Here is a 27,385-nt window from a genome sequence, read left to right as displayed (position 1 = left end):
TGCAGGCATTATCTTGTAGAGATCCTTTTTTGAGAATTTCGAGTTCCAGTTTGTCTGTCTGAACTGTACCTTCGTTTCTTCCTAAGGTAGTCTCCCCCTTTCATGTGAACCAGTCTCTCTTCCTTCCGGCTTTCCGGAAGGAGGACTGGGGGGAGCGCTTCTCTTGTCTGCGTTTGCTAGATGTTCGTAGGATTCTCTTACATTATTACATCTCCAGATTACTAACGATTTTCGACGTTCTAATCACCTCTTTGTGTTGTTTGCGGGCCGCAACAAGGGTATGGCGGCGTCCAAGGCACCCATTGCTTGATGGGTCAAAGAAACCATTGCTTCTGCTTACTTGACGTTGGGTAAGCGGTTGCCAGAAAAACTTCATGCTCATTCCATTAGAGCGATGTCTACTTCTTGGGCGGAGTCTAGAGGTTTTTCTTTGGAAGAGATTTGTTGTTCGGCTACTTGGTCTTTTCGGAACATGTTTTTGAAGCATTACCGGTTGAATGTGGCAGTGCGTGTGGAATCTGCTTTTGGGGTTTTGGTTATTGCGGAGGCGGCGTTAGCTTCCCACCCGGATTGAGGATTGCTTTGCTACATCCCACTAGTCTCTGGATTCATCTGCTGCTGTTGATAAGGAAGGAAAAATTATGTTCTTACCTGTTAATTTTCTTTCCTTTAGACCAGCGGTCTCAAACACGCAGGCCGCGGGCCGCATGTGGCTCTCCAGGTTTTATTTGCGGCCCGCGGTCTGGAGGCAAGGCTGGGATGGGGTGTGGCAGAGTAAGTTAAAATCCTTGAGGTTGTGGGGGGTAATACCTAGGTCAACGGTTAGGCGAAGGGAATAAATAGAACATAGTAGGAAAGGGCCTCTTAACTATGTCTCTGGTGCAGACTACTGTGTTTCCCCGAAAATAAGACCTAGTGTGTTTTTTGAGCCTAAAATTAATATAAACACTTTCTTATTTTCGGGGTATGTACATGATCATTTCTCCCTTCCTCTCCTTCACCCCAATTCTTCCTCTTTCCTTTCTCTCCCCCACATGTGAAGCATCTTTCTTCCCCTCCCTCCCATCCCTCGTGCAACAGAACCCTTGAGCGAGCACCTGCCCCCACAGCCGAATCCCTATCCATCCCTCCCTCCCATCCGAGCCTGCCGACCGCAAGCGAGCCCTTTGCAGCGTCGGGCCAGCAGCACTTTAAACAGGCTGCTTTGGCCTTGTCTGCCTGTGAATTCACTCTGCAACGGCAGGGGAAGGAAGAAAGGGTGCTGGGTGCAGAGCCTGACCAGGGAGGGAAGGAAGGAAGGGTGCTGAGTGCAGAGCCTGTTAGGGGAGGGAAGGAAGAAAGGGTACTGGGTACAGAGCCTGACAAGTCAGGACACTTGAATATTAAGCCGCTCAACTTATATTCGAGTCAACCATTTTTCCTCCTTTTTGGGGGGAAAAAGGGGGTCTCGACTTATATTCGGATTAACTTATATTCGAGTATATATGGTAGGTGTTGGGTTGTTGTTGTTTTTTTAAGTCTAGAACCTTTTTAAATGAGCCTTCTCTACACCTGTTTTAATTTTAAACCACACCGTGCTTTGATCACTGAATGCCAGATGATCACCCACTGTAACATCAGAAACACTTTCCTTGCTGGAACAGTTCTCCTTGTAGAGAATCCAGGATCTCCCTACTTCTAGAATACCCCGAAATAGGGATACCCCAATCAACATCTGGCATATTAAAATCACCTATTAGTAATACTTACCCTTTTACAGCTATATTCTGAATGTCTACTGTTAAATCTCTGTCCACTTTTTCTGTCTGTGAAGGAAGCGTATATATCACATCAATGTAAATACATTTTCCATTCCCTTTCCAGACTGACCCACAGTGCCTCTTCCTTACCCTGCAGATCCTGCAATTGTGTGGCTTTAATATGATCTTTAACAAATAATGGTACTCCACCCTCCTTTTTCTTCCTACCCTGTGTTTCTCATATTTTGAGCATTATTTATTAAGTGCGCATGCACACTTAGGGTTTTATGATCCCTGCCACTGTGCTGTGTCTGTCCGTGCCAAATTTGATTTCCGGCACGTGGGGAGGCTTGTGACGCGACGTAGGGGGAGGGAGAAGACAAAAACCCACCAGCGACGCAAGAAAGGGGGAAGAGATGGCAAATCGCTCCAGCCGCGAAGACACCGCTTCATGCAGCTGCGCTGCCGCTCCGGGGACGTGACTTCATCGCTCCTCTGGCACTGGAAACGAAGCCAGAGAAATAAGGGAAGCTGCAAGGAGCAGTGGATCCATGGGCAACCAACTAACCCATAACCCAGCGCTAGCAGGTTGTTCTCGAGTCCCGCTCGCCGGTGGTTTACTCACGATCACTTGGTGCTACTGCTGCTTCCGAGCTGCGATGGAGTCTCACGTCCTGATCACTGACCGCCCAGAGCTCCATGATTTTTATTATTGCTACTGTTCCTGTCCTTGCTCCCCCCCCCCCCACACTGCTGGTGCCCGACTGCCCAGAGGTCTGAGCTGCAGAAGTTTGCCTCTGAGTAGCGATGATGTTACTGAAGCCCGCAGCTCTCCCACTGGCTGGTCCTGGCCCCACCCCCCTCCATAACCCGGTGAAAGAGATGGGAGGTCCCATTCCTTCAGGGCTCTGGATTTAACCATTTACTGCTGGACAGGGGGAGCAGGGAAGAGGTGCTGCTAGACAGGGGGGAGGTTAAACGAAGGGAGAAGGGCTGCTGTTGGACAGGGGGAGCAGGGAAGGGATATGGTGGTGGACAGCCAAAGAAAGAGAGAGACAGAAAGAAAGAGAGACAGAAAGAAAGACAGACAGACAGAAAGCAGCCAAGGAGAGAGAGAGAATGAAAGAAAGACAGGCACACACATCTATTCTAGCACCCGTTAATGTAACGGGCTTAAAGACTAGTACATAATATACAGTTAACAAGTTACAACTTGCCATTGGTACAGTACAAGGTTTTTTTTTTCTGGTACACATTTTTATCCTAACTTGACACATACTAGAGATCTAATACCAATATCCATAATATACAGTTTACATGTTAAATTTGTCATGCGTAGTTACAGTGCAAGATTTTTCAATACAAGGTTTTATCCTAATGTGACACATACCAAAGATCTTTGTATCAATATACATTTTTTGTAGTTAGGTTGTGGGGCGGGCGAGTTAGGTGAACAGGTATGTTTTTATTGCTTTCCTAAAGTTGAGAAGTCCTTCAAGGGATCTATTTTGTGGGGGCAGTTGATTTTAGTGGGTTGGTATGAAGTGGGAGTAGGAACATTGTTTGACAGTTTGCAGTTGAAGGGCATGACCAGGGGGCGTTTTGAGGCATATTTCATCCTGGGAGCAGAGCGACCTGTTCGGCATGTACAGAGGAAGCTTGGTTGTCACATAGCCTGGTGCCATGCAAGGATTTGAATGCTAGCTTCAAGCCCTTGAAGATACAATGTTTGGCTACAGGCAGCCAGTGAGCCGACAGTATAGCCTGGGAAACAGAGTTGTGGGGATGGAGGGTTTTTAGAAGTCTGATTGCCAAGTTTTGTACACACTGGAGATGTTGTATGTTGTTGCTGTGAGATTATTGAATAGCATGTTGCAGTAGTCCATGCGGGAGAGGACTAAGGCATGGAGTATCTAGATGAAGTTGGACTCGGAAAAGTAGTTCCTTATTTTTCAGAGTTGATGCAGGTAGTAAAATGAAGTAGATACCACCTGAGAGATGTGGTTGGAAAGCGATAGGTTGGAGTCGAGGAGTATTCCTATGCTGTATGCTTGGTCTTTTGCAGTTATGGTAGTTGAGTCACAGTGTAGAGAGGGATGGATGTAGTTGCAGTGTTCTTTGCGGATCCAAAGGAGTTCTGTTTTAGAGGCATTTAGTTGTAATTTGTTGACGGACATCCAGTTTTTGATTTCCGAGAGGCAGTTTAGGAGTTTTGTGATTTGGGCACCACTGGTTTCTTCTACCAATAGGTATAGTTGGATGTCATCCGCGAAGGAGTGAATCTGTATTTGTTATTTGTGGGTTATTTCTAGGACAGGTCTAAGGGCAGAGATTGAATAACAGGGGGGATAGTAGAGCTCATTGCAGATCACCGTATTTGATCGGTTTTGGTTTCAGTAGTGCATCGTTGAGCAGTACGCTTTGGGATCTGTTATTCAGGAAGGAGGCGAACCATCGTAACACAGTGTCTTGGATATCAATTTCAGAGAGCAGTGCAAGGAGGAGAGAATGGTCAACAGTGTTGAACGCCACGCTGAGATCCAGCAGCACCAGAAGGACATCGTTACCCTTATTCATTAGTTTCCAGCAGTCGTCGATGATGTCGAGAAGGACCGTTTCAGTACTGTGGAATTTCCTGAATCCTGACTGTAAGGCAGATAAGGCTACTTCTTTGTCAATGAAAAAGTGTAATTGGTTTAACATTATTTTTTTTTAAGGATCTTGGAGATAAAGAGTAGGTTGGAGATGGGTCTAAAGTTGCCGGGCATATTAGGGTCGAATGTGGTTTTATTCAAGATCGGTTTTATGACTGCTAATTTCCAGTTTGCGGGCATTTTGCCTGTTTGTAGAGAGGTGTTGATGAGAAAGGATGGAGTTTACAAAGGCATCTTTCACACCCACTAGGAGGCATGGTAGACAGGGGTCCAGGTTTGAGCCAGATGGGCAAATAGTGTCTAGTATCTTGGTGATATTGTTGTGGGAGATAGTTTCGAAGTGTTAGGTTCCCAGTTGTAGTTTTAATGATCTTGTCTGAGTCATGGGGGGATGGTGTCTGTAGCATGGTGGAGTCGAGGTGAGAATATATTTTGTCTATTTTGTGTGCAAAGTAGTCAATGTTTCGCTGTCAAGTTTGGTGTTAAGACATTGGTTGTCTCCTTAGTCACTGGTGTCTCATTAAGACTTCACTCAGTATTTGAAGGGAGCGCTCAGATTGTGTCTTCTATTGCGCCAACCTTTCCCATCTTGGGATCTTAATATTGTTTTGAAGAGCCACTCAGTCCCCATACAAGCTTCTGCAAGATGGTCTCTTTTGGACCTTACAGCCAAGATGTTTTTTTTCTGGTGACCGTAGTCTCTGCAATACTAATCTCGGTGGTGTCAGCTTTTCACATCAACCCAGAGATTAATTTCTCTGATTTTTTTTTTCCCCCTATGGGTTTGGCTAAACTGGACGGGATTTTGCAGAGGCTGGATGTGCAGAATTTTGCTTAACTACCTGGAAAGGACCAATGATTCACATCTCTCCTGCCATCTTTTGTGCTGACCAGTCAAGATGAGGCAGACCAGCTTCCGCGGCTTTGATTGCCAGATGGATTCTCGTGGCAATTTCTTCTTCCTAATATATCACTCACAGCATATTTGACTATAAGTGTTGTTGCCTCCTGGGTGTAGTCCTTGGCTGTTCCACCCGGTGAAATCTGTGGAGCAGCTACTTGTTCTACTCTCCATATCTTTATAAGGTTCTACAGAGTGGATGTGGAAGCTTGAGAGGTTGCCACATTTGGGTCATCAGTGCTGCAGACAGGCTCATCTGTCCCTCCCTAGACATCCGGCATTGCTTTGGTATATCAGCTTCGGGGCAGAATTCTATGTCTTTGCAACAGAATGGAAGATTATGTTTTTACCTCTGTAATCTTCCTTCTTTTAGAAGACATAGGATACTGTATGACCCGCCTTTTTGCAGATTTACAATTTGCCTGTTTGCTGCCTTGGACATTGCTGGGGTCGGTCACAGGACTTCTCCTGCCATTTGGATGATCATATAAAAACAAAACAAAACCGAGTAGAGTTTAAGAGTAACACTATTTTTATGAACCTTGGGGTTTCTTATGCAGTAGTAGCTAGTTGCACATAGCATTTGGTTGCTGGATACTCCTAAGTTGCATGTTCATGTTGATGATTGTTCTTTTTTCATGAATTACAGAGCAGAACAGAAATGTATGTTGTCTCCAGTGAAGTTTCCTGTGCTCCTCGTCTACTCTTTTTCTGTTTCAGTGGAATTCGATTGCTTTGATACTAACTGAAGAGGGAGCTTTTTGCCACTGGTGAAGGGGAGGAGTTGAAAGATATGAGTGGCATCCTTCTGCGAAGTTCATGACCTAAAGGAGGACAATGGCTTCAGTATAGAATCCTATGTCTTATAACAGAAAGACAATTACTGAGGTAAGAACCTAATCTTCCATTTGTTTGGGGGGTGGGGGGGACATTGCAGCAATATGTGCCATGCACATGTATCTTTAAATATGTATACAGATAATTTTTTATATACTGTAACAGAAAAAAAGGAAAAACACCCAGAAAGTTAATCTGCTTGAAATGTTAAACTTCTGCATTGTGTAGAGAGTTAGCATGTGTTTTTCAACACAGTACATTCATGAGAATTAATTTCCTCAGAATTTTTATAAAATGGAAAGATTAATACATTTCCTTTTTCTTTTGAAATAGGGTTGATCCAGTGATAAGGTTTTTTAAAAAAATATATATTCATTTTTTTTGTTTTTTTCTGTTTGAATTTTTAGGTATGGCTTGAAAGCAAACAACCAAATCTTGGCAGAAGACAAACACAAAGAGCTGTAAGTTTCAGGTAGTTTGGGCTCCAAACAAAAACATGAGATCTTGATTTTTTTAGATTTAGGGGTCATTTAGTTGGTTAATTTATGCAAATCCATTAATGCATTTTATTTGCCAAGTGGGCTGTATAATAAATATTCATTTTACCAGTATGTGTGCTAGCTGTTAGTAAATGACCCCCTTAGTATTTTTGTATGTCTCTATTTCATATTTCAATTAAATTATTTACAGATTTTCTTTTTTGTGATATCTATTACTAAAAGATAATCTTCTGAGGCCCTAAAAGTAGCTGTTTCTATACAGTATCTATAACAGGTGCAAATATTCAGAGAAGTCAGCTAATGAATCAGACAAATAGAACACATTTTAGCAGATGGATCATTTGGATTCAACATATTAGCAAAGCACTGCCAGATATCTTTTCATCTAGTGAGTCTGATTGGCAGATCAGCTGACAGTACTCATAGATGAAAAGGGCAGTTTCGGATAGGTATGCCACAACAAAAGCAGCTTGTATGTGTAAGTTAAATTTCATGACACATGTGGTCTGGCCTAACTGACTTTCCTTGAATCTAGATGGCTTAAGGAGAGCTTTTGAAATTACAGTGGTACCTCGGAATCCGAACGCCCCAGAACTCGAACGTTTTGGAATCCGAACATTTTTTGTAGTAAATTTTGCCCCAGGATCCGAACTATGCTTTGGAATCCGAATGCCCTGCACATTGTATATGTGTGTTTCTGCCCCAGAATCTGAATGCTGCTTTGGAATATTTGTTAATATTTTACTTTAAAATCCAGTGTATTTACTGTTAAAATTTTGAGTTTGTGGGACTAAACTAAACTAAACTAAACCTTGGGTTTATATACCGCACCATTAATCCAGTTTCTATTATTTTCAATGGGAAAAATTGTCTTGGAACTCGAACGCTTTGGAACTCGAACGGGGTTCTGGAAGGGATTAAGTTCGGATTCCAAGGCATCACTGTATATCTTTGGCAACTTCTGTTAACTTTCCATTGTCCTTTCGCTCTGTGCTGCCTCTTCCTATGCTTACCAGTTTCACTGATAATCTTTATGGATTTAGGCATTTTTTTAAAAAAACAAACAAACAAAAAATCATGAATACAGTTTTTGGAGATTAAGGTGGAAATTCATCAAGGACGCTAAGACTTTTAAAGTTGCACTGCATGTGTGTGTTACCACATGCTGCTGTTGAGGTAAACCTCATCTCACCAGTTGCCATTTGTCGATGGAGCTTTATGTTAGTGGTCTCTTGGCTTCTATCTGGCGATTATTTTTTTCAATATTAAGTTGAACTTTTTCATTAAGTCATGTCTGTTGTGCAATATCTTATCCCATGATAGTCATTTTAGTTAGGTTTTTATTCATTTTATAGATTTCCTTTTTTTTCATTGACTCAGTTTTGACACAATAGACTTTGAGCACCTGGTTTAGGTATCTTTTCATCATTGAGTCATTCAATTTTAGTGCATTCTTTTTCTCAGGGCATATCTCAGAAAAATGTTCCCAGCCTCTTTAAAAAGTGTTCTTAGTGCAACATGACCCATATACAAGGGCTGATTGAAAAGTAATGAGACTGCCTCTATTTTTCTTTCCAAAAAGAAGACGTGGCTACACTGTGCTGGTTCATGTGAAGCTCATACCTTGACGTTTCTGAACCTGAAGTTGGAATGCCATAGTTTTCATTGTTGGTTCATAGCAAGAGGAATAACTTTGTGTTTTGTCATGGCAGATGAAGATGTGTCTGTGAGAATACACCAGAGGGGTGTGATTGAATTTTGTGTTAAACTTAGAAAGAGAGGTAATGAAACTCTTGAACATAAGTATAGTCTTACTGGGGCAGACCAATGGTCTATCTAGCCCAGTATCCCAGTGGCGTACCTAGGGTATGTGGCACCCGGGGCCCATCATTTTTTGACACCCCCCCCCCCCCCCCCCCCCCCCCCCATGTAAAAAAATATTTTTTTTTTTTTTTTTGCAATAACCATGAAATGGAATAAATGGTCAGAATAGAAACAGGCAGTGAAAATTTTCTTTTATTGAACCTCATATATGTAACCATTATTCCAAACATAACATAACATAAATTATGTCTAAATTGTCATGACATTAGAAGTACATATGGAGTAGTTGCAGGTGATGCTTGGGACAGTTCTGATTGTGTTAGTTCGGTTTTATGTGTTTTTTGAATAGAAGGGTTTTTATTTCTTTTTGAAGGTTTTGCAGTCTGTGGTTGATATCAATTGGTTGTAGAGTTGGGGGTCGAGTGTTGCAGCTCGAATGGCTAGGAGGTTGTCGAACAGTTTTTTTCTTTTGACGTTTTTGGTTGGAGGGTGTGTGAATGGTGCACAAGTTCTCCTATGTCTGTTTGAAGTGGATTGAATTATTTAGCTGAAGAAATTAGTTACCCCCCATTCCACACACATTAATTCTCTTCCATTTTTGTTCCCATTATAAAAAACACTGATAAGTTCCCAGAAAAAAAGTACATTAAAATAAGAAGTGAAAACAAAGGCCCCTACAGATGAGAACATAACATAAGAATAGCCTAACTGGGTCAGACCAATGGTCCATCATGCCCAGTAGCCCATTCTCATGGTAGCCAATCCAGGACACTAATACCTGGTCAAAACCCAAAGAGTAGCAACATTCCATGCTACCAATCCAGGGCAAGCAGACACTTCCCCCATGTCTTAATAACAGATTATGGACTTTTCCTCCAGGAATTTGTCCAAATCTTTCTTAAAACCAGCTACACTATCTGCTTTTACCATAACTTCTGGCCACTTCATTTTTAAGTTTAGATCTTTCCTTTCAAACAGAGACCTTGCTAGATGTCAAATACAGCACAAGGTAACTTCACATGGACTTAGCTGTGCAGGAAATGTGAATCTCCTCATACACCCACCATATAGTGCAAAAATGTGCAAAAATCCTAGCTCACGTTTGCAGTCCAACACCAGCTCTGGCAGGATACACATTTCAAATCTGACATGTTATAATCACAAAACAGAAAATAAAATTAATTTTTCTACCTTTTGTTGTCTGGTTATATTTCAAATCTTGTTGGTCCAAGGCTCTGGTTTTCTTCTGATAACTTGCTTGCCAGGGTCTCCTTCTTTCTGCATGCTAACCATCCATCTGCCAACTCTGTCCTCCCTTTCCATTTCCCTTCCCTTCCCAGGAAGTCTGGTATCTTTCCTTTTTTTCATCTCCCTCCACAGATCCACCTTTTCTTAAATACCCTTTCATCCGGCATCTCTCCCTCCTTCCCCACCATCCCAGAGTCCACCATCTCTCCGTTTCTTTTCCTAATTACCCTCCTATCCAGTATCTCTATCCCTCCTCCACACCATCCCTTGTGTCCAATTTCTCTCCCTTTCTGTTCCTTCCCTCCCTAAATCCCATGGTCCATCATCTCTCTCCCTCTCCTCTATTTTCAGACCCATTATTTCTTCCCCCCCCAAAGTTTGGCATATGCATGTCTCTTTGAACACCCCCTTCCCTCCGTGTACTTCTAAATCATGGTCCCCCCCCCAAAGGTCTGTCCCCCCTTAAAGGTCTGCCTGTCCCACCTTGAAGGCCTGCACCCCCCTTGAAGGCCTGTCCCTTCCCCTTGTAGGCCTGTCCCCCCATTGAAGGCCTGCCTGCCTGTCCCCCCCTTGAAGGTCTGTCCCCCCTTTAAGGCCTGCCTGCCTGCCTTTCCCCCCCTTGAAGGCCTGTCTCCCCCTTGAAGGCCTGCACCCCCCTTGTAGGCCTGCACCCCCCCTTGTAGGCCTGTCCCCCCCCCTTGTAGGCCTGTCCCCCCCCCTTGTAGGCCTGTCCCCCCCTTGAAGGCCTGCCTGCCTTTCCCCCCTTGAAGGCCTGCACCCCCTTGAAGGTCTGCACCCCCCAAAGGCCTACACCCCCCCCCGAAGGCCTGCACCCCCCTGAAGGCCTGCCTGCCCCCCTTGAAGGCCTGCACCCCTTGAAGGTCTGCACCCCCCCCCCCCGAAGGCCTGTCCCCCCTTGAAGGCCTGCCTGCCTGCCTGTCACCCCCCTCCCCTTTGAAAGCCTGCTTGCCTGCCCGCCCGCCCCACCCTGAAGGCCTGATGCCCCGACCCACCCCGAAGGACCGCTCGCCCCCCTGGCCTCCCCGCACCACCTATGAACAGCCGCAGCAGGATCGCTAAGTCACCGTCAGCGATCCCTGCGCTGCTTCCTGCTCCACGGTCCCGCCCCTCCTCTGCCTGCCTGCCTGTCACCCCCCTCCCCCTTGAAAGCCTGCTTGCCTGCCCGCCCGTCCCACCCTGAAGGCCTGATGCCCCGACCCACCCCGAAGGACCGCTCGCCCCCCTGGCCTCCCCGCACCACCTATGAACAGCCGCAGCAGGATCGCGAAGTCAGCGTCAGCGATCCCTGCGCTGCTTCCTGCGCCACGGTCCTGCCCCTCCTCTGACGTCAGAGGAGGGGCGGGATCGCGGCGCAGGAAGCAGCGCAGGGATGCTGACGCTGACTTCGCGATCCTGCTTTGGGCTGCTTCACAGGTGGTGCAGGAAGGTCAGTGGGGCGAGCGGTCCTTCGGGGGTGGCGGGGGACTGAACGGCAAGGCCGGGAACACCCCCTTAGGGCTGGTACCCGGGGCGGCCCGCCCCCCCCGTCTCCCCCTAGGTACGCCACTGCAGTATCCTGTTTCTACAGTGGCCAATCCAGATCAGTAGTACATGGCAAAAACCCAATGAGTAGCTACCAATCCAGGGCAAGCAGTGCCTTCCCCTATGTGTGTCCCAATAAAAGACTACGGACTTTTCCTCCAGGAAATTGTCCAAATCTTTCTTAAACCCAGCTATGCCATCTGCCCTTACCACAACCTCTGGCAATGTGTTCCAGAGTTAAAAAATATTTCCTCCTATTGGTTTTAAAAGTATTTCCCTGTAACTTCAAGTGTTACCTAGTGTTTGTAATTTTTAACAGAGTAAAAAAATCAATCCATTTTTACCCATTCTACTCCACTCAGGATTTTGTAGACTTCAATATTATCTCCCCTCAGCAGTCTCTTTTCCAAGCTGAAGAGTTCTAACCTTTTTTAGTCTTTCCTCATACGAGAGGAGTTTCCATCCCCTTTATCATCTTTGAACCTTTTCTAGTGCTGCTATTTCTTTCTTGAAATAAGGAGACCAGAACTGAACACAGTATTCCAGGTGAGGTCACACTATTGAGCACCATGGAGAAGCACTGCAAGGGCTACAGGGACAGGATGGGCTACACCTGACCAAAAGAGGGAAGAATGTCCTTGGACACCGTCTAGCCCGCCTTCTCCACAGGGCTTTAAACTAGGTAAGTCGGGGGAGGGTACAGGCATAAACAACATACCTGGCGAGCTAAACTGCCAATACTTTTTTGAGGCTGAGGTAAGTAGTCACCAAAATTCTGGGTCGGGGGTGAGTGCACACACTTTCAAGTCGGGAGTAGGGTCATATCATATTTATGGGTCACATTGTAATTCTGGGTCTAAGGGGAGTACACACTGTAGTTCTGGGTATATGGGGAATACACATTGTAGTTCTGGGCCTAAGGAAAGCACAAATAACGCAAACAATGCTAAAGGTGTTCAAATAGCTCAAGCAGAAATATCCCCATTGAGACATAACAGAAATACAACATGGAGGGCTATGTACGTCAACGCACACAGTTTAGGAAACAAGATCCTGGAATTGGAAACAGAAATAAGGAATGCCGACCTGGATGTGGTGGCGATATCCGAGACCTGGCTCACAGACTCCCACGGGTGGGATATGGTCACACCGGGTTACAACTTGCTTCGCCGGGACAGGGAGGGCAGAATGGGAGGAGGTGTAGCATTATATACTAAAGATGACATTAAGGTCACGAGAATCACAGATGTCCAGTACACTGGGGAATCCCTTTGGGTTAATTTGGCCAGAGGGAAAGACAAATGCTTGTATCTTGGCATAATTTACAGACCCCCAAGACAACAGGATGACCTGGATATGGAAATAATCGGAGATATAGAAAATATCACCTTGCGTGGGGACACAGTATTGCTAGGTGACTTCAACATGCCTGATGTGGATTGGGTTACACTTACCTCTGCTTCCGGAAGCAGCAGGAGGCTATTAAACACTATGAAGGGAGCAAGACTCAGGCAACTGGTGTTGGAACCAACAAGGGATCAGGCAATACTGGACCTGATACTTACCAATGGAGAAAGTGTCACAGAGGTCTCGGTGGGCGACACATTGGCCTCCAGTGACCACAACATGGTATGGTTCAATCTCAGGAAAGGTTTCACTAAATCTACCACACTGACCAAGGTCCTCAAATTCAAGGACACAAATTTCAAAGAAATGGGAGACTTCGTTCACCAGGCGCTACAAAGCCAAGCTGAAACTGATAATGTGGAAGAAATGTGGTCGACTTTGAAAGCCACCATACAAGAAGCAACAAACCGCTATGTTAAATCAGTAAGTAAACGGCGAAGGAACAATAAGCCACAGTGGTTTACTGCAGAGATCTCAAACCTCATCAAGGAGAAGAAAGAAGCTTTCATCTCTTACAAAAAATCAGGGAAGCAGGACTCTAGAGCAGACTACCTGACCAAATCAAAAGCTGTCAAAACAGCAGTCAGAGAGGCTAAATTCCACATGGAAGAGTCTCTGGCAAAGAACATCCAGAAGGGAGATAAATCCTTCTTCAGGTATATCAGTGACAGAAGAAAAAACTCAGGCGGGATTGTAAGTCTTAGGAATCCAGACGGAGACTATGTGGATAAGGATTCGGAAAAAGCCCAACTATTAAATGAATACTTCTGCTCAGTCTTCACCCGAGAAGCGCCGGGGCTTGGCCCTCAGCTACAGACAAGGGTTGGCTCAGTTGACCCTTTTAGTGACTTTGAGTTTACGCCCAGCAGTGTCTACGGTGAGCTGTCAAAGCTCAAGGTTAACAAAGCAATGGGGCCGGACAACCTGCACCCCAGGGTGCTTAGGGAACTGAGTGATGTCTTGGCGGAGCCACTGTCCGCGCTCTTCAACCTCTCCCTTAGTACAGGCAGCGTCCCGTTGGACTGGAGGACGGCTAACGTCATTCCACTCCACAAGAAAGGCTCAAAGATGGAGACAGAAAACTACAGACCAGTGAGTCTAACATCGATAGTGAGCAAACTAATGGAAACTCTAATCAAACACCAATTGGATAAAATCCTGGATGAAAAGAATCTACGGGATCCCCGACAACATGGATTTACTAAGGGGAGATCATGCCAATCCAACCTGATCAGCTTCTTTGATTGGGTGACGGAGAAGCTGGATATTGGGGAGTCCCTGGACATCGTGTACCTGGACTTTAGCAAAGCATTCGATAGCGTACCACACCGCAGGTTGCTGGGCAAGATGAGTTCTATAGGATTAGGTGACACATTGACGCAATGGGTTGGGAACTGGCTTGGAGGTAGGCTTCAAAGGGTGGTGGTGAATGGCACCCCCTCCGAAATGACGGAGGTGATCAGTGGAGTGCCACAGGGCTCAGTCTTGGGCCCAATCCTATTCAACATCTTTATAAGGGACTTGGCAGAAGGGCTTCGAGGTAAAATAACATTATTCGCCGATGACGCCAAACTAAGTAATGTAGTGGGCAAATGCACAACAGACAAAGATTCAGTGCCCGACAACATGATGCACGACCTACTCCTGCTGGAGCGCTGGTCTAGGACATGGCAACTCAACTTCAATGCCAAAAAATGCAAAATTATGCACCTGGGCAGCCAAAATCCATGCAAGTCTTATACCCTTAATGGCGAGATCCTAGCAAAAACGGTAGCAGAACGAGACTTGGGGGTGATCGTCAGTGAGGACATGAAGTCTGCCAATCAAGTGGAGCAGGCTTCATCCAAGGCAAGACAAATAATGGGTTGCATACGAAGGGGTTTCGTCAGCCGTAAGAGGGAAGTCATTATGCCATTGTATAGATCCATGGTGAGGCCCCACCTGGAATACTGTGTGCAATTTTGGAGGCCGCATTATCGCAAGGATGTGCTGAGACTGGAGTCGGTGCAGAGAATGGCCACCCGGATGGTCTCGGGACTCAAGGATCTTCCATATGAAGAACGGCTTGACAAATTACAGCTATACTCGCTCGAGGAGCGCAGAGAGAGGGGAGACATGATCGAGACGTTCAAGTATCTTACGGGCCGCATCGAGGCGGAGGAAGATATCTTCTTTTTCAAGGGTCCCACGACAACAAGAGGGCATCCGTTGAAAATCAGGGGCGGGAAACTACGAGGTGACACCAGGAAATTCTTTTTCACTGAAAGAGTGGTTGATCGCTGGAACAGTCTTCCACTACAGGTGATTGAGGCCAGCAGCGTGCCTGATTTTAAGGCCAAATGGGATAGACACGTGGGATCTATTCACAGAGAAAGGTAGGGGAGGGTCATTAGGGTGGGCAGACTAGATGGGCTGTGGCCCTTATCTGCCGTCTATTTCTATGTTTCTATGTTTCTATGTTTAATACAAAGGCATTATAACATTCTTAGTCTTGTTAACCATCCCTTTTTTAATAATTCCTAGCATCTTGTTTGCTTTTTTGGCCACAGCCACACGTTGGGCAGAAGGTTTCATTGTATTGTCTACAATGATATCCAAATCAATGTGAACTCTAGTATCTGGTAACTGATTTGGATTATTCTTCCTAATGTACATCACTTTGCATTTGTTCATATTAAATTTCATCTGCCTAACCAAATCTAACCAATACAGATTAAAAGTAATTAAATTAAAAAATATAATTCAACAACCCCAATGCTATATCTTAAACTTATAATAACCTTACCCACCATGTGCTTTCCTATCCCAACCAGGGCAGATATGGTGACCCAAAAAACCCTCCCAACACAGCCCCCACAACTGGAGAGGAATCTCCTTTTCCTCATACACCCCCACAACAAAAAGCATTATCTATCGCCCTTAGAAATGCCAGACCAGTAAATAACAAAGACATGGTATTAAAAGACCTCACAGATAAAAACTGGGACATATTCTTGACTACTAAAACCTGGCTTAAAGACAATGATAGTTACACCAGGTATATGTCCCTTATATTATCACACTTTAGCAGGCTTCTGTAAACACAAAGAAGTTGCAATTTCCAATTCAACTGGCAAGCCAAACATTCCCCAACCAAGCCCAAAGGGACAAAAAGGATCAGGAAAATGACAGCTTCCAGAGGTCTGGTAAATCCAGTAGAATTCTGGTCACATTACGAGGTCTCAATGGACTCAGACTCCCTCTCTGTAGACTCTTGGACCAATACGAGCATGCAAATTCTAAACAAGATGGTACCCGTCAAATTAAGAAAAATGAGAAATAAAAACCTAGACGGCTGGTTTGATGCTGAACTAGGAACAGCGAAATGAGAATTACGAAAACTGGAAAGACATTGGCTAAAATCAGGAGATAACAAAAGAAGAACAACTTGGAGACTAAAATTAAAAGAATACAAAAAACTTATAACTAAAAAACGCACGGATTTTTACACACAAAAAATAAACTTTCCCAACACCAACACTAAGAATCTATTTAAACTAGTTAACAATTTAACAATCTTTACGATATACAGGCTTTTTCCCGTACCACAACAGACTCCCTGCCAGGATTGTAGGAAGATCGCTCCTGCCCCAAAAGCCCGCTAGATCACCAGGTAAGGCTGGGATGCCGGAGGGAAGGCGGGAGTGAGGCGGGGATGGGTCAGAGTCAGACCAGAAGATATTCGCAGTATTTCACCATTCGCGGTCCGGCTCTGCCCCTATCCCCCGCGAATCCAGAGGGAGAAGTGTAATCCATTTTTCTAGCTAATTTTAAAGCTATGTCACAGAAAACAAATAGAATCAATATTTTTTCCCCTCAGTTGGACAGCTCTACTTCTTCTGGTTATGGATGGAGTGGAATGCATCCTTCAAAGCCTCCCACATGATCTTGCATCTACCTGGGGCCTTGAATGTTACCTGTCTTGTGTAATGTGCATGGGTTTATTGTAAAAGTTTCTTCTACCAGATACAAACTCAGAGCTACACCAGTACTGTCTTAGACAGAAATCATTGTTGGGGTCCTAAGTACTCTATATTTACATTGGATCTGTATCCAATCAGTCCATTGGATACTAATTAGAATAAGAATAAAATTTTAAAGAACACTTTCTGACTGTTCTTGGCTAATTTTTTGCAGATACTTTCATAGCAAGTTGAATTGGCTCCTAAACAGTAATTAAAAGGCAGGAATGGAACTAGGAAAAAATTAGCATATCAACTAAAATTACTATTTATAGTCATGCTTTTTAAAACAATATCTTTAGATTTCAGTATTAATTTAAAATAGTACTTATTCAAATAATATGTATATGATATGATGGTAATGGTGTGCTGGTTTTTTTTTTTTTTTTTAATAGCATATTTGAAATGTCAGTTCTTATCCTGGAAATGCTGCAGGTTTTCACAATTGCTGCCTTTTATATTAAGTTTCCCTTGGACTTGAGCCACATTGTTTTGTTCTAACCTTACAAATCTGTTAATAGGTATTAATTTTAAAAACTCTGGTCTCTTCATCTGATGCAATGCCAGGAGGCAGCTCTGGCCAATAGCTATCTTGGCTGATGATGACAAAATATTGTTTTTTCAAAGCTGGAGCAGAATCTATATGAGGTTGAATGGTGGCAAATTGGGCCTTTAATAAAGGTACAATGAAGCATATGGGACCAGCTCAGCTCTGAGCCGGGAGTGAATTAACTGCCTTGTCATATAATCCATGAGCCTGATTATCTCTTTCTAGATAGATTCATTCAAGTGATAGCAGCCCCCTGGTGGGAAAAAGCAGGGGATTAACACTAAGAATGCTTCAGCCAAAAAGAGCCCTCCATTGAATTGTCTCACTACTTCATTTGCTTAGTCTTATGAAACACTTGTTCAGCCTGAGGGCCGTAGGATTTGGTGATAGAAAATCTCAATGCACTCAAATATGAAAATATTTCTTGTGAATGACAAATATTGTATGACTTGCGGTATCATGCACTGCTATCTACAATCACATGATATGTTGTCATGACTAGGTCAGCTCATGTTTTGACCTACTGTATATACTCAAATATAAGTTGATCCGAATAGAAGTCGAGACCCCAAATTTTTCCCCCAAAAGGAGGGGGAAAAAATGGTTGACTCGAATATAAGTCGAGCGGCTTAATATTCAAGTGTCCTGCCCTGCCAGGTTCTGCACTCAGCCCCCCTTCCTGCCAGGTTCTGCACCCAGTCCCATTCCCTATCAGGCTGTGAACCAAGCCCCCTCCCTGCCAGGCTCTGAACAATGTCTCACCTTCCTTCCCTGTACCCTCTTCCCCCTAAAAAGAGCCAACCTCATCAGTGATGTCACATTGACTTGATTGTCCCATATTCTCCTCTGCCCTCTAACCCAGCCAGCAGATTAACCATTCCCCTTAACTTAAACCACCTAGTGGTAGACCGGGACAGGAGGGATCCCTCCCGTCTCCTACCTCGGCTGACACTAATAATTACCACCCTCACTCGCATACCTGTTCCCTGGTGGTCCAGCATGTATCCTGCGCTGAAATCCTCCTTTGTAAAGGTAGTTGCCAGCGGCGCACCCAGGCAGGAGCGAGTTTTTCGTGTTGCCGGCCAGCCCTGCACCGCTCCTTGATAGGCTGCTGCGAGAACCGTGAATCCCTCAAGAACTTGCTGCAGCCTATGAAGGAACGATGTAGGGCTGGCAGCACGAAAAGCCCGCTCCTGCGGGCCAGCCCGGGTGCGCCGCTGGCTACTACATTTATAATCTTCGGGAGGATTTCAGCAAGGGATACACGCTGGACCACCAGGGAACAGGTATGTGAAGGAGGGAAGGTGATAATTATTAGTGTCGGCCGGGGCAGGAGACGGTCGGGATCCCTCCTGTCCAGGCCTAAGGCAGGCCTGCAGGAAGTCTGGGAGGGTTTTGGGTGGTCACTGGGGGATGACCCGAATATAAACCGGGACCCCCATTTTATGGCCCAAAAATCCTGGTTTATATTTGAGTATATACAGTAATCAAAAATCCCAATATGTAGCCTGTTAAGACTGTTTAATGGAAACGTTGTACAAAATGATTCTAGATGCAAAGTTAAAAGGAAGTCTTCAAACAATATATTTGAAATTAAGATGCATTTTTGTGAAACAGCATGCAACATGGGAAATATCAGTGATATTTTTCATTTTTCATGCCATTTTTAACATGAAAATAGGAAAAACATAATTTCATATTTTCTAGTCTTAAATAGTGTGTACTCTTGGGAAAGAAAGCATGCTCTTTTGCAAAGTGTGTGCCACTGTTTTTCAATAGTGAATCTTTCAGAGCTCATGCTGCTTTACGACATTGCCCCCCCCCAAAAAAAAAAAATTAAAAAAAATTCCCATATAGGACAAGGGAAACTACAGTAATTCTGTGGCAAAATCCATTTCACACCCTTTCATTGAGTGTTTTTTTGTTTGCTTATAACAGTGTACTTCAAATGTTTTTTTGCTTTGGCACAATAATGGAGCAAATGTTTTTCTGTGGCATGCCCGCTCAATCCCCAGCCCCACACCACACAAACCTAGTCTCGTTTTCCCTAAGCTCGGGGCTGGGGCAGGAGACCCTCCGAGCATGTGCGGACGTCGATGTGATGCTGCGTGCATGCTCAGAGGCCCTCCAGACATGGCTCAGGGCAAACAAGGTGCAGCTCATGTGGGGGAGGAGAGGTGGTGACGCCGGATGTGATACTCGCGTTTCCTTCAATCCCTAGCGGCATACCCAGATTCTCGCTGTGGCACACTGTTTGCGATTCACTGGTTTATAAACTGATAGAGACAGAATGTTTTAAATAAAACTTTCAAGGTGAGAAGATTATGACCAGCTTTTTGCTACATTGGTAAATTAGTATTGGAATACCCTATAAATTTCAGCAATTAATTTTCATGCTCTCTTTAACATAGAAAAGTTTCTTGTGTTGAATATGAGAACGTGTATGAATATGTTGAGGTTCAAGTTTAACGTATTATTTGTTAAAAACCTTGTTGCCTGTGTTCTGCCTTCATTTGTCAGCTTGCATGGACTGCTTCAGTCTCAAGTTTCTGCCTCTTTGCACTAGTCCTGCCTGATTCAGGGAAAGTTTTTTTTTTTTTTTTAAATTCAATTCAGCCTATTGAATAAATTTTTTTTTAAATTTGCTTTTCCTGCCCATTTGGGCATTTGTTTGTTTTTTCAAACATCCATGTGGATTTATTTTGTAGCCTTTTCACCCTCTTTAGCCCTCTCCAACCACACACCGGCGCTGTGGTGTAAACAAAACAAATAAAAAATAACTTTCCTCTCTTATGTCTTAGCTCACACTTGCTGTCTTAACACTAGATCTAGCAGGATATACATTTCAAATCTGACATATTATAATCACAAAATAGAAAATTATTTTTTCTACCTTTTGTCTGGTCATTTTTATTATTCAAATCATGTTGGTCCCAGGCTCTGGTTTCTGTTTACTTGCTCACTAGGGTCTCCTGTCCATTTGACATTTTCTTCTTTCTCTGTGCTCACTATCCATCTTCATCTCTGTACCTTTCCTTCCACTACCATATCCAACACTTTTCTTCTTTTTCTCTCTCCTCCACCTGCTCAAACCTCTCTATTCCCTTCCTCTCCTCCATTATCATGTGAAAGTTTTCTCTCTACTTGTCCTCCACCCTATGTCCAAAATTTTTCCCTCTCTTTTTTCCATGCATGTCTCCCTTCCCTCGACCATATGTAGAATTTCTACCTCTTTGTTGCACTCCCTTCCTTTCCTCCACCCCTTGTCCAACAATTCTTCCTCTCTTCCCCATGTGCAACAGCTTTTTGTCCCTCTTGTGCAGCACTTCTGACCGACCCCCCCCCCCCTCCTCCAAGATCTGACATCCTGTCAGGTCTCCTAATGCAGCAGCAGTGGCAGTGGATGGCTAGCAGACGCAGGCTATTCTCGGCCTGCCCCACCAGGGTTTCCCTCTGCCGCATCATCAGTGACTCGGCTTCTGAGGCCTTTATCCTCCTTTTATAATTAATGAAGAAAATTTATGGGGAGAAACAGGCACTGTAGAGTGTATAAAGACTGGAGTTTTGTTTATAGTGTGTAGTTTTGAATGTACTTCAGTCCCTCCATTTTTGTTTTTTTGAATTTTGTGGATACCAGTAATGTTTCTACATTTTATGCATTCAAGTTTTTTTTGTACTGTCTGCTCAGACGTGCTCAGTGGTAGAAAGTTGAGACGACATTCAGGAATGCAAAATACCTTATATAGGTAAGTGTTTTAGCTACACGCTTACTGGATTATTATGATTTTACACTAAAGTTAGCACTTCACCTGAAATAAGCATTGGAATTGGTTTTGGTAAAAATTGGTTTTCTAGCTGTTAGCAATCACATCTAAAGTGTTGCACACAGTTTGTTCAGTTTTTTTCAGCCCCTAAAGTCTTGAAAATTCTTATTGTTGCTGTTTTGGTTGTTCATATTTAGTGGATAGAGATAATTTTCTTTTGCTATGAAACTTGAGATGCTTAGCTGCTATAAATTTTCCATAATGAGGATTTGAAGGATGCTGTTTCGTTCTGTTGGAAATAGAAGTCTTTAATCCACGCTTAAGTAGATAAGCAGCACTGTTTATCTGCCAGAAGGTATTGCTTTGCTCGCTGAACTGAATTTAATGTTTGTTGCTGTTTAGTTTAGTCTGGAGTACTTTTTTTGTTTGTAAAATTGAGATTCATAACTTTGTAAATTGTTATCTACTGCACAGAGAGATAATTTAATATTTTTAAGCACTTTTCATTTGTAAAGTTTTTGCTCTGGGAACTATTGTCAAGTGTTGGTCATATTTGCCAGTCATGCATAAATCGCTCATAAGTTATAGGTAGTGAAGATCTTATTGTAAACAGTAGGGGAAGGCATTGCATATGTTATGGATCGTAAAGTTGATGGAAATTTAAAGGTTGGCCAAGTCTCTGGACAGTGGTCTCAAACTTGTGGCCCCATACACTCTCAAGCCGCAAAAAGGCCCTTACCCAGTTAAGGATCGAACGAGCCACAGAAAAGGTTTAAAGTCCTTCCTATCCCGCTTGGATTTCCTGTGGCTCCGCTTATGAGCTCTGCCCTCCATAAGTCGAAAAATATCTAGGCATGACCTCCGACAAATCTTCCATCGCAATTCCCGCGGTACTTTTTCCCACAATTCTGTAAGAGCCACCAACGCAGGCGCACCCCACACCTCCCTGTAGTAACCTCCCCACTACCCACCCCAGCAGATCCCAATCCCCCCGAAGGACCTGCATCCGAAGAAGAGGAAGACGTTGAACCCGATGAAGAAGATCCGGACGAAGACGAAGGCGACCCTCTATGCTGACGCCGGTGCTTCTTACGCCGCGCCTTCCCCCCCCCCCCCCCCAGCAACCTGAGCAGGCGCCTTGTTACCCGGAGTAGAAGATCTCGGAACTGCATCTGTCGCTCCAGAGACGTGGGCAGCAGTCCCCACCACAGAAGAGATACTGGAAGCCAGCATCGAGCCGCCACGAACAGCAACCTCAGTCATCACGGACGAACTCTGTACAGGATCCGTGGCGCCTCCGCCAGCAGCAAAAGCAGCACTTAGCACCGAACCGCGCTCCAAACCAGAACATCCAGGACTGCCATCTGCTCCCGATCCAGTCGTCTGCAACACACGCCATCCAGGAAGGATGCACGACACCTGCGGAGACCAAGAAGAAACCGAGGCAGGACCAGGAAAACAAAACCCAGGCATGCCCACAGGAACTCCCCAACCAGACCCATAACCGCCCCCACCCCATTGCGAAACAGACCAAAGAGCCCCACACCACTGACCGAAGAGCCAGATCCCCAAGACGCCGCCCCCCCAACCCGGAGCCCAGCTGCTGGAAAATAAACCAGGCCAAGGGCCTCCAGACCCCCCAGGCGGAGCAGACATAAAACCGGGAGCACTGATCCCTCTCCCAAAGCCAAAACCCCAGGAGACCCACAAGGCTCACCACTGCAGCCAGCCATTGATTCCGAGGAGACCGCCTGTGCACCAGCAACCCTAGAAAAAGTGGAACCTATGGCACAAGGTTCACCAGAGATTTCCCTGCTGCCAATAGCTTTCCCACATACAGAAACGCCCATCGCTCCAGCCACCTCCCGGCTCACTACAACTTCCCCTCTCTGCTCGGCTGTATCTGCAACCGTTGATGACGCCCCACCCCCCGACGAAGCCAGCGAACTGCGGCCGGCCAGAATAGCTCCCTTCACGCTGCCCGACAACCCCGTCCTACGGCGAGCCTTCCCCGCGGCAATTGTGGACACCGAACGACTCCCACCGGAACCGGCAATCGCCAAAGCAGACAAAGCCTGCACCTTGGAGCGTCGCGCAGGCTAAGCACGCTCCTCCCCATGGCCAACACCCACCTGATCAAGTGGCTCCTCTGCAAAAGAGTCTCCTGCGAGCAGGGACAATTCTGCTGCCTCCTCCTCCGCCGCCGCGCGCGTATCAACCCAACTGCCCGAGGCCATCACAGAACTGCCGAAGAAAAACAATTACTCCGGTAAGCAAAAACCGCTCTGGAGGACCTGCTACAAACCGAGTCCTCCAAGGTCCCGGTTTATCTGCTCCCCGAACCGCCCCTCTTTCCCTAATCTACCCAATCATAAACTTGCCTTTTGGCGCGAACCCCTCCCCTAATCCTATTCTAATTATGCCTTCCTAACGGTCCTCCCAGCTTGCCTTGAGGGCACATGAGGGCCTCCCAGCCCCGTGTTACTATCCGCCCATTGAGACAAGCTCTCGGGCTACTCTTTGTTGTAGCAAACAATTATTGGTTCTTTAATTATAAGATTCAGTGTGTCTGCCTTCAAGTTAAGGTGGATAGGTATTGTTTTTTAACTACTCTGTCAAAGTATAGTATAGACCAGGAGTATTGAATTGATTTCAGTCTTAGACCACATTGGAGAAGTAAACATTAAGTTGACCTCAAGAGGGAGAAAGCATATGCACCTGCACATTAGTCTTTGACATTGTGTCCAGTTAATTTGATAATTTTGGGAGATAGGTAAATTTTAATACTTGTATGTACTGTTAAGTGAAGAAGTTTACAAAAGCTAAGGGAAATGATCTGGAGGGTGAGAAAGAAATCTCAGGCAGGAGAAGAATAATAGGAGAATGTAAGCAGAATGGAGATGAATGAGGGAATGATGGAATAAATGGAGAAGAGGAAAGATATAATAAGAATATTTTGAGGGGTGAGGGAAGAGACAGCGGAAGGTGAGATTTTGAATCGACACAATTCTGCCACCTACCTCTTTTATTTCCCTCAACTACTCCTGTCCTCCTCCTTTTTGCATATTATAATAATATAATCATTATAATATAGCCCCCCCAAAACCTGTTTCATTCCTGTCACAAATAAAGGATGCTTACCTAAAGCATGAAACTTTCTTTTCTGTTCCTAAAAGTCACATAATTCTTGTCTAACCTAAGTTCATGTGGAAGACATCTCACAATGGGGAACAATCATGGGGGGAGGGGGGAGAGCATTCACTCTTGTCTTGAAGCATAGCATAGTCTTGTTTTGGTACCTTGAGTTCATTGGTTATGAATACTCCAAAGAGTTTTTTTTGTCTACTTGTGCATATTTGTATTTCATCCGTAGTCAGAGTGTTTCCTCCTCTAACTATTTGAATTTTCTTAGGGGGATCTAAAGGTGTTAACTTATTATGCAGATCTTAGTGTCAACTGCAAATAAAATAAAAATGTTTTTACTGAGTTTTCTATAATAATACTCATAAAGATATAGAGGTAGAAAATGCATTAAGTATCTTGTGGAATCTGCAGTAAATAACTGATTTATTTGCTTAAGTTGTGCTAGTGGTTATATAATGCACAGAGACTTGACCACTATATTTTCTGAATCTGAAAGTAACACACTGTTAGTACATGCCCACCAGGTGGCGCTTGAGTGACAACACCAAAAAACACTGTAACTTTTCTAATGTACTTTAATTCAAGTTTCTTAAACTGTAGTTTAAAACATTTTAGTATCTACAGGACTCTATAATATCTAACTCAGATCTTTTCAATAGGGTTAAGCATGTTACACAGTATTAATCGTTTATAGTAGGTAATAAAGCTAATTCAGGCAGCTAAGCCACCTTTAAAAAAAAATAATAATAATAATAATGTTGCTTGGAGCTACAGAGCATCTGGGGGAGACTCTGAAGGGGCTGCAGGCACCAGAGGGGTGGGAGATAGAGACCCATAACTCTCCCAAGGCAAGTGCCCCTTTGGGACTGAGCCTGTGGCCATACTAAATGATTGCCCATGGGTGATAGTTTGGAGTTGTGGATCCCCAAGCTCCGCATTCTACCAAGGTAGGTCCATGGATGAAAACCATGGGAGCAGGCCCTTAAGCTATGCCATAAAGTTCGGACTTAACCTGCATAGCAGGCAGCTAGGCCTGGGACCAGTACTCCAAGGATTGGCCAGATGCATGCAAATTTTTTCTCATGTGAGCAACAAGTTTAAAAAAACAACAATTTTCCAGATTTGCAAGTACGGTATTTTTGTGAGCTACACTCCTAGAATGTTTAAGCAATTTCTCACATGCTCAGTTTAGAGGTAACATAGTCTGGGACCTGCTGTATGCTGATCCAAACATCACAACCTACTATCTACTAGAGATAAAGAAATTATCCAGAAAGCACCAGTCTCTATACTGGTGAGATCACTGAAAGAAATCAGTTTCTTACCTCTTTTTACTGGACAGTCCACTAGGGCAGACTAGTGTTGCTACACTCTAAGGAAGTCGATTTTACTGTGCCCTTCTCTTCCACTACATACTGTTTTTCTTCTTGCTGCAACATATGTCAGGAATAGATTCCTCAGTAGATTGTTTCTCCTCAATATAAATTCCCATTGTTGAGGCTGATTTTACTTGCAATACATACTCATTTTTTAACCATTTCCCATAATAAACTCAATTCTTATTTGCCCTGTGTTGTTAAGCTGTAAGCTTTTCAGAGTAAAGATTCTCTGTTATATGCAGTTTTGCATACATTTACCCCCTCTTTTATGAAACAGCGATAGCAGTTTCTAGAGCGGGGAGCCGCGCTGAATGGCCGTCACTCATAGGAACTCAATGAGCGTCGGGAGCAACGTGGGCCATTCAGCGCGGCTGTCGCAGTTTCGGAAAAGGAGGCCTTGGTAGTGCTACAGAACTTTTAGAAGTCTTAAAATCACATGTGATACTTCAGCCTTTAATGCAACTTCTATAAAGGATATTCTGTCTTCTCCCTTAAGCCTATATTCTTTTGATACCTTAAACTCTACGCCAGAGGTCTTCAAACTTTTTCATGTAAAGGGGCCACAATTTGAATACAAGAAAGCTCTGAGGGCCACTGAAAGATTTCAAGCTTACACGTACTCATTTTGTAAACTGCCTTGACCTGCTTCTTCAGAGTGGGTATTGAGCATTAAAAATTCATAGTAATATTGATTCTACAAAGATATATTTTTAAAACTCCATTTATTTTAGATTAACGGTTACAAAAATGAGACACCTGAGTAACACACGTAAGAGATTGTCTGTCTGTTTGCAGTTACTATATCAAGTGGGCAAGATTGAAATTGAGGGCTGCAATGGATGGCTTCAGGGGCCGCGCATTGGAGTACACTCTTTTAAGCCATGCACTCCTCAACAGCTGTTCGCTTTCCCCTGTGATTTAGTATGAAAGCTACTCTTTTTCCCTTTTATTTAAGTAATAACACTAGTAGCCTGGTCCCCACCATGGTTAAGATGGAGTCCATATTTTTAGAATAGGGAGGCTCAAAAAAATAAGAGCTCTACCCTGCACCATCATCCATAAATTAAGACTTAGGAGCTCTACGTATCTCTGGGGTCCTGAACATAAGAGTTGCCATACTGGGACAGATTGAAGGCCCATCAGGTCTAGTATCCTGTTTCTAATAGTGGCCAACCCAGGTTACAAGTACCTGGCAAGATCCCAAAGAGTAAAAACAGATTCTAATGCAATGTGTCTAGTGGTCCTGAATGCTAGGGTCTTTGTATCTGAACAAGCAAGTTGCTTGCAGAAAACTGTCAATCATGTTTTCCAACTCCACCTTCTCCCCAGGGAGAACTACTCCTGCCCCCTCAGTTTTTCTGCAAGCAAGTTGCTCAGAGGTGTTTTCAATCTGCTCTGCAGTTTTATTATTTTGGGGGTATTTTTGCTCAGTATTCTTTGAAGGCTTGGTGCCTGGAGGTTCCCACTTGGTGGACCCTATGCTTAGGAGAAGACATGGACTTGCACTGTGGAAGTCTGCTGCTAAGAGGATCAGTCCCTTGGGGACACCTAACTAGCCAACCTGCTTGTATATTTTATTGCTCAGAGTCTATCCCCTGCATAGCTGCTTGGATCCCTGATTCAATCTAGAGAGTAGCGCGGGGCAGAAATCAAATCCGTTCCCACTGGAATTGAATCTGTTCCCACAAGTAATCTCTTCCATTCCCATAAACTTAAGAAGTAGTTATTTCATTTAATTATGCTACTAAATTAGAGGCTCTGGTATTGACCCATTTACAAATAAGACACTTAATGTGGAAATATTAATTGGGAAGAATACATACTTTGTAAATGGGTCTCTGTCAGAGCCTCCAATGTAATATAAAATATAAATATTGCAGCTGATGAGGACCCTT

The 27,385-nt window shown here is 44.3% G+C and overlaps 1 protein-coding gene across 3 annotated transcripts in view; it reads left to right on the top strand.

The window, feature by feature from the left end:
* Window positions 1–27,385, top strand: part of ADK (adenosine kinase) — a 594,014-nt gene that overhangs the window by 39,719 nt on the left and 526,910 nt on the right. For all 3 annotated transcript variants that reach the window (XM_033941773.1, XM_033941775.1, XM_033941774.1), the window contains exon 3: window positions 6,539–6,592. In XM_033941773.1, coding sequence (XP_033797664.1) covers window positions 6,539–6,592 — 54 coding nt within the window. The remainder of the gene's footprint in view (window positions 1–6,538; window positions 6,593–27,385) is intronic.

This window comes from Geotrypetes seraphini, chromosome 4 (genome assembly GCF_902459505.1).
Source record: "Geotrypetes seraphini chromosome 4, aGeoSer1.1, whole genome shotgun sequence".
Lineage (NCBI taxonomy): Eukaryota > Metazoa > Chordata > Amphibia > Gymnophiona > Dermophiidae > Geotrypetes > Geotrypetes seraphini.
Note: the sequence above shows the minus strand (reverse complement) of the source record. Positions and strands in the feature narration are given on the sequence as shown.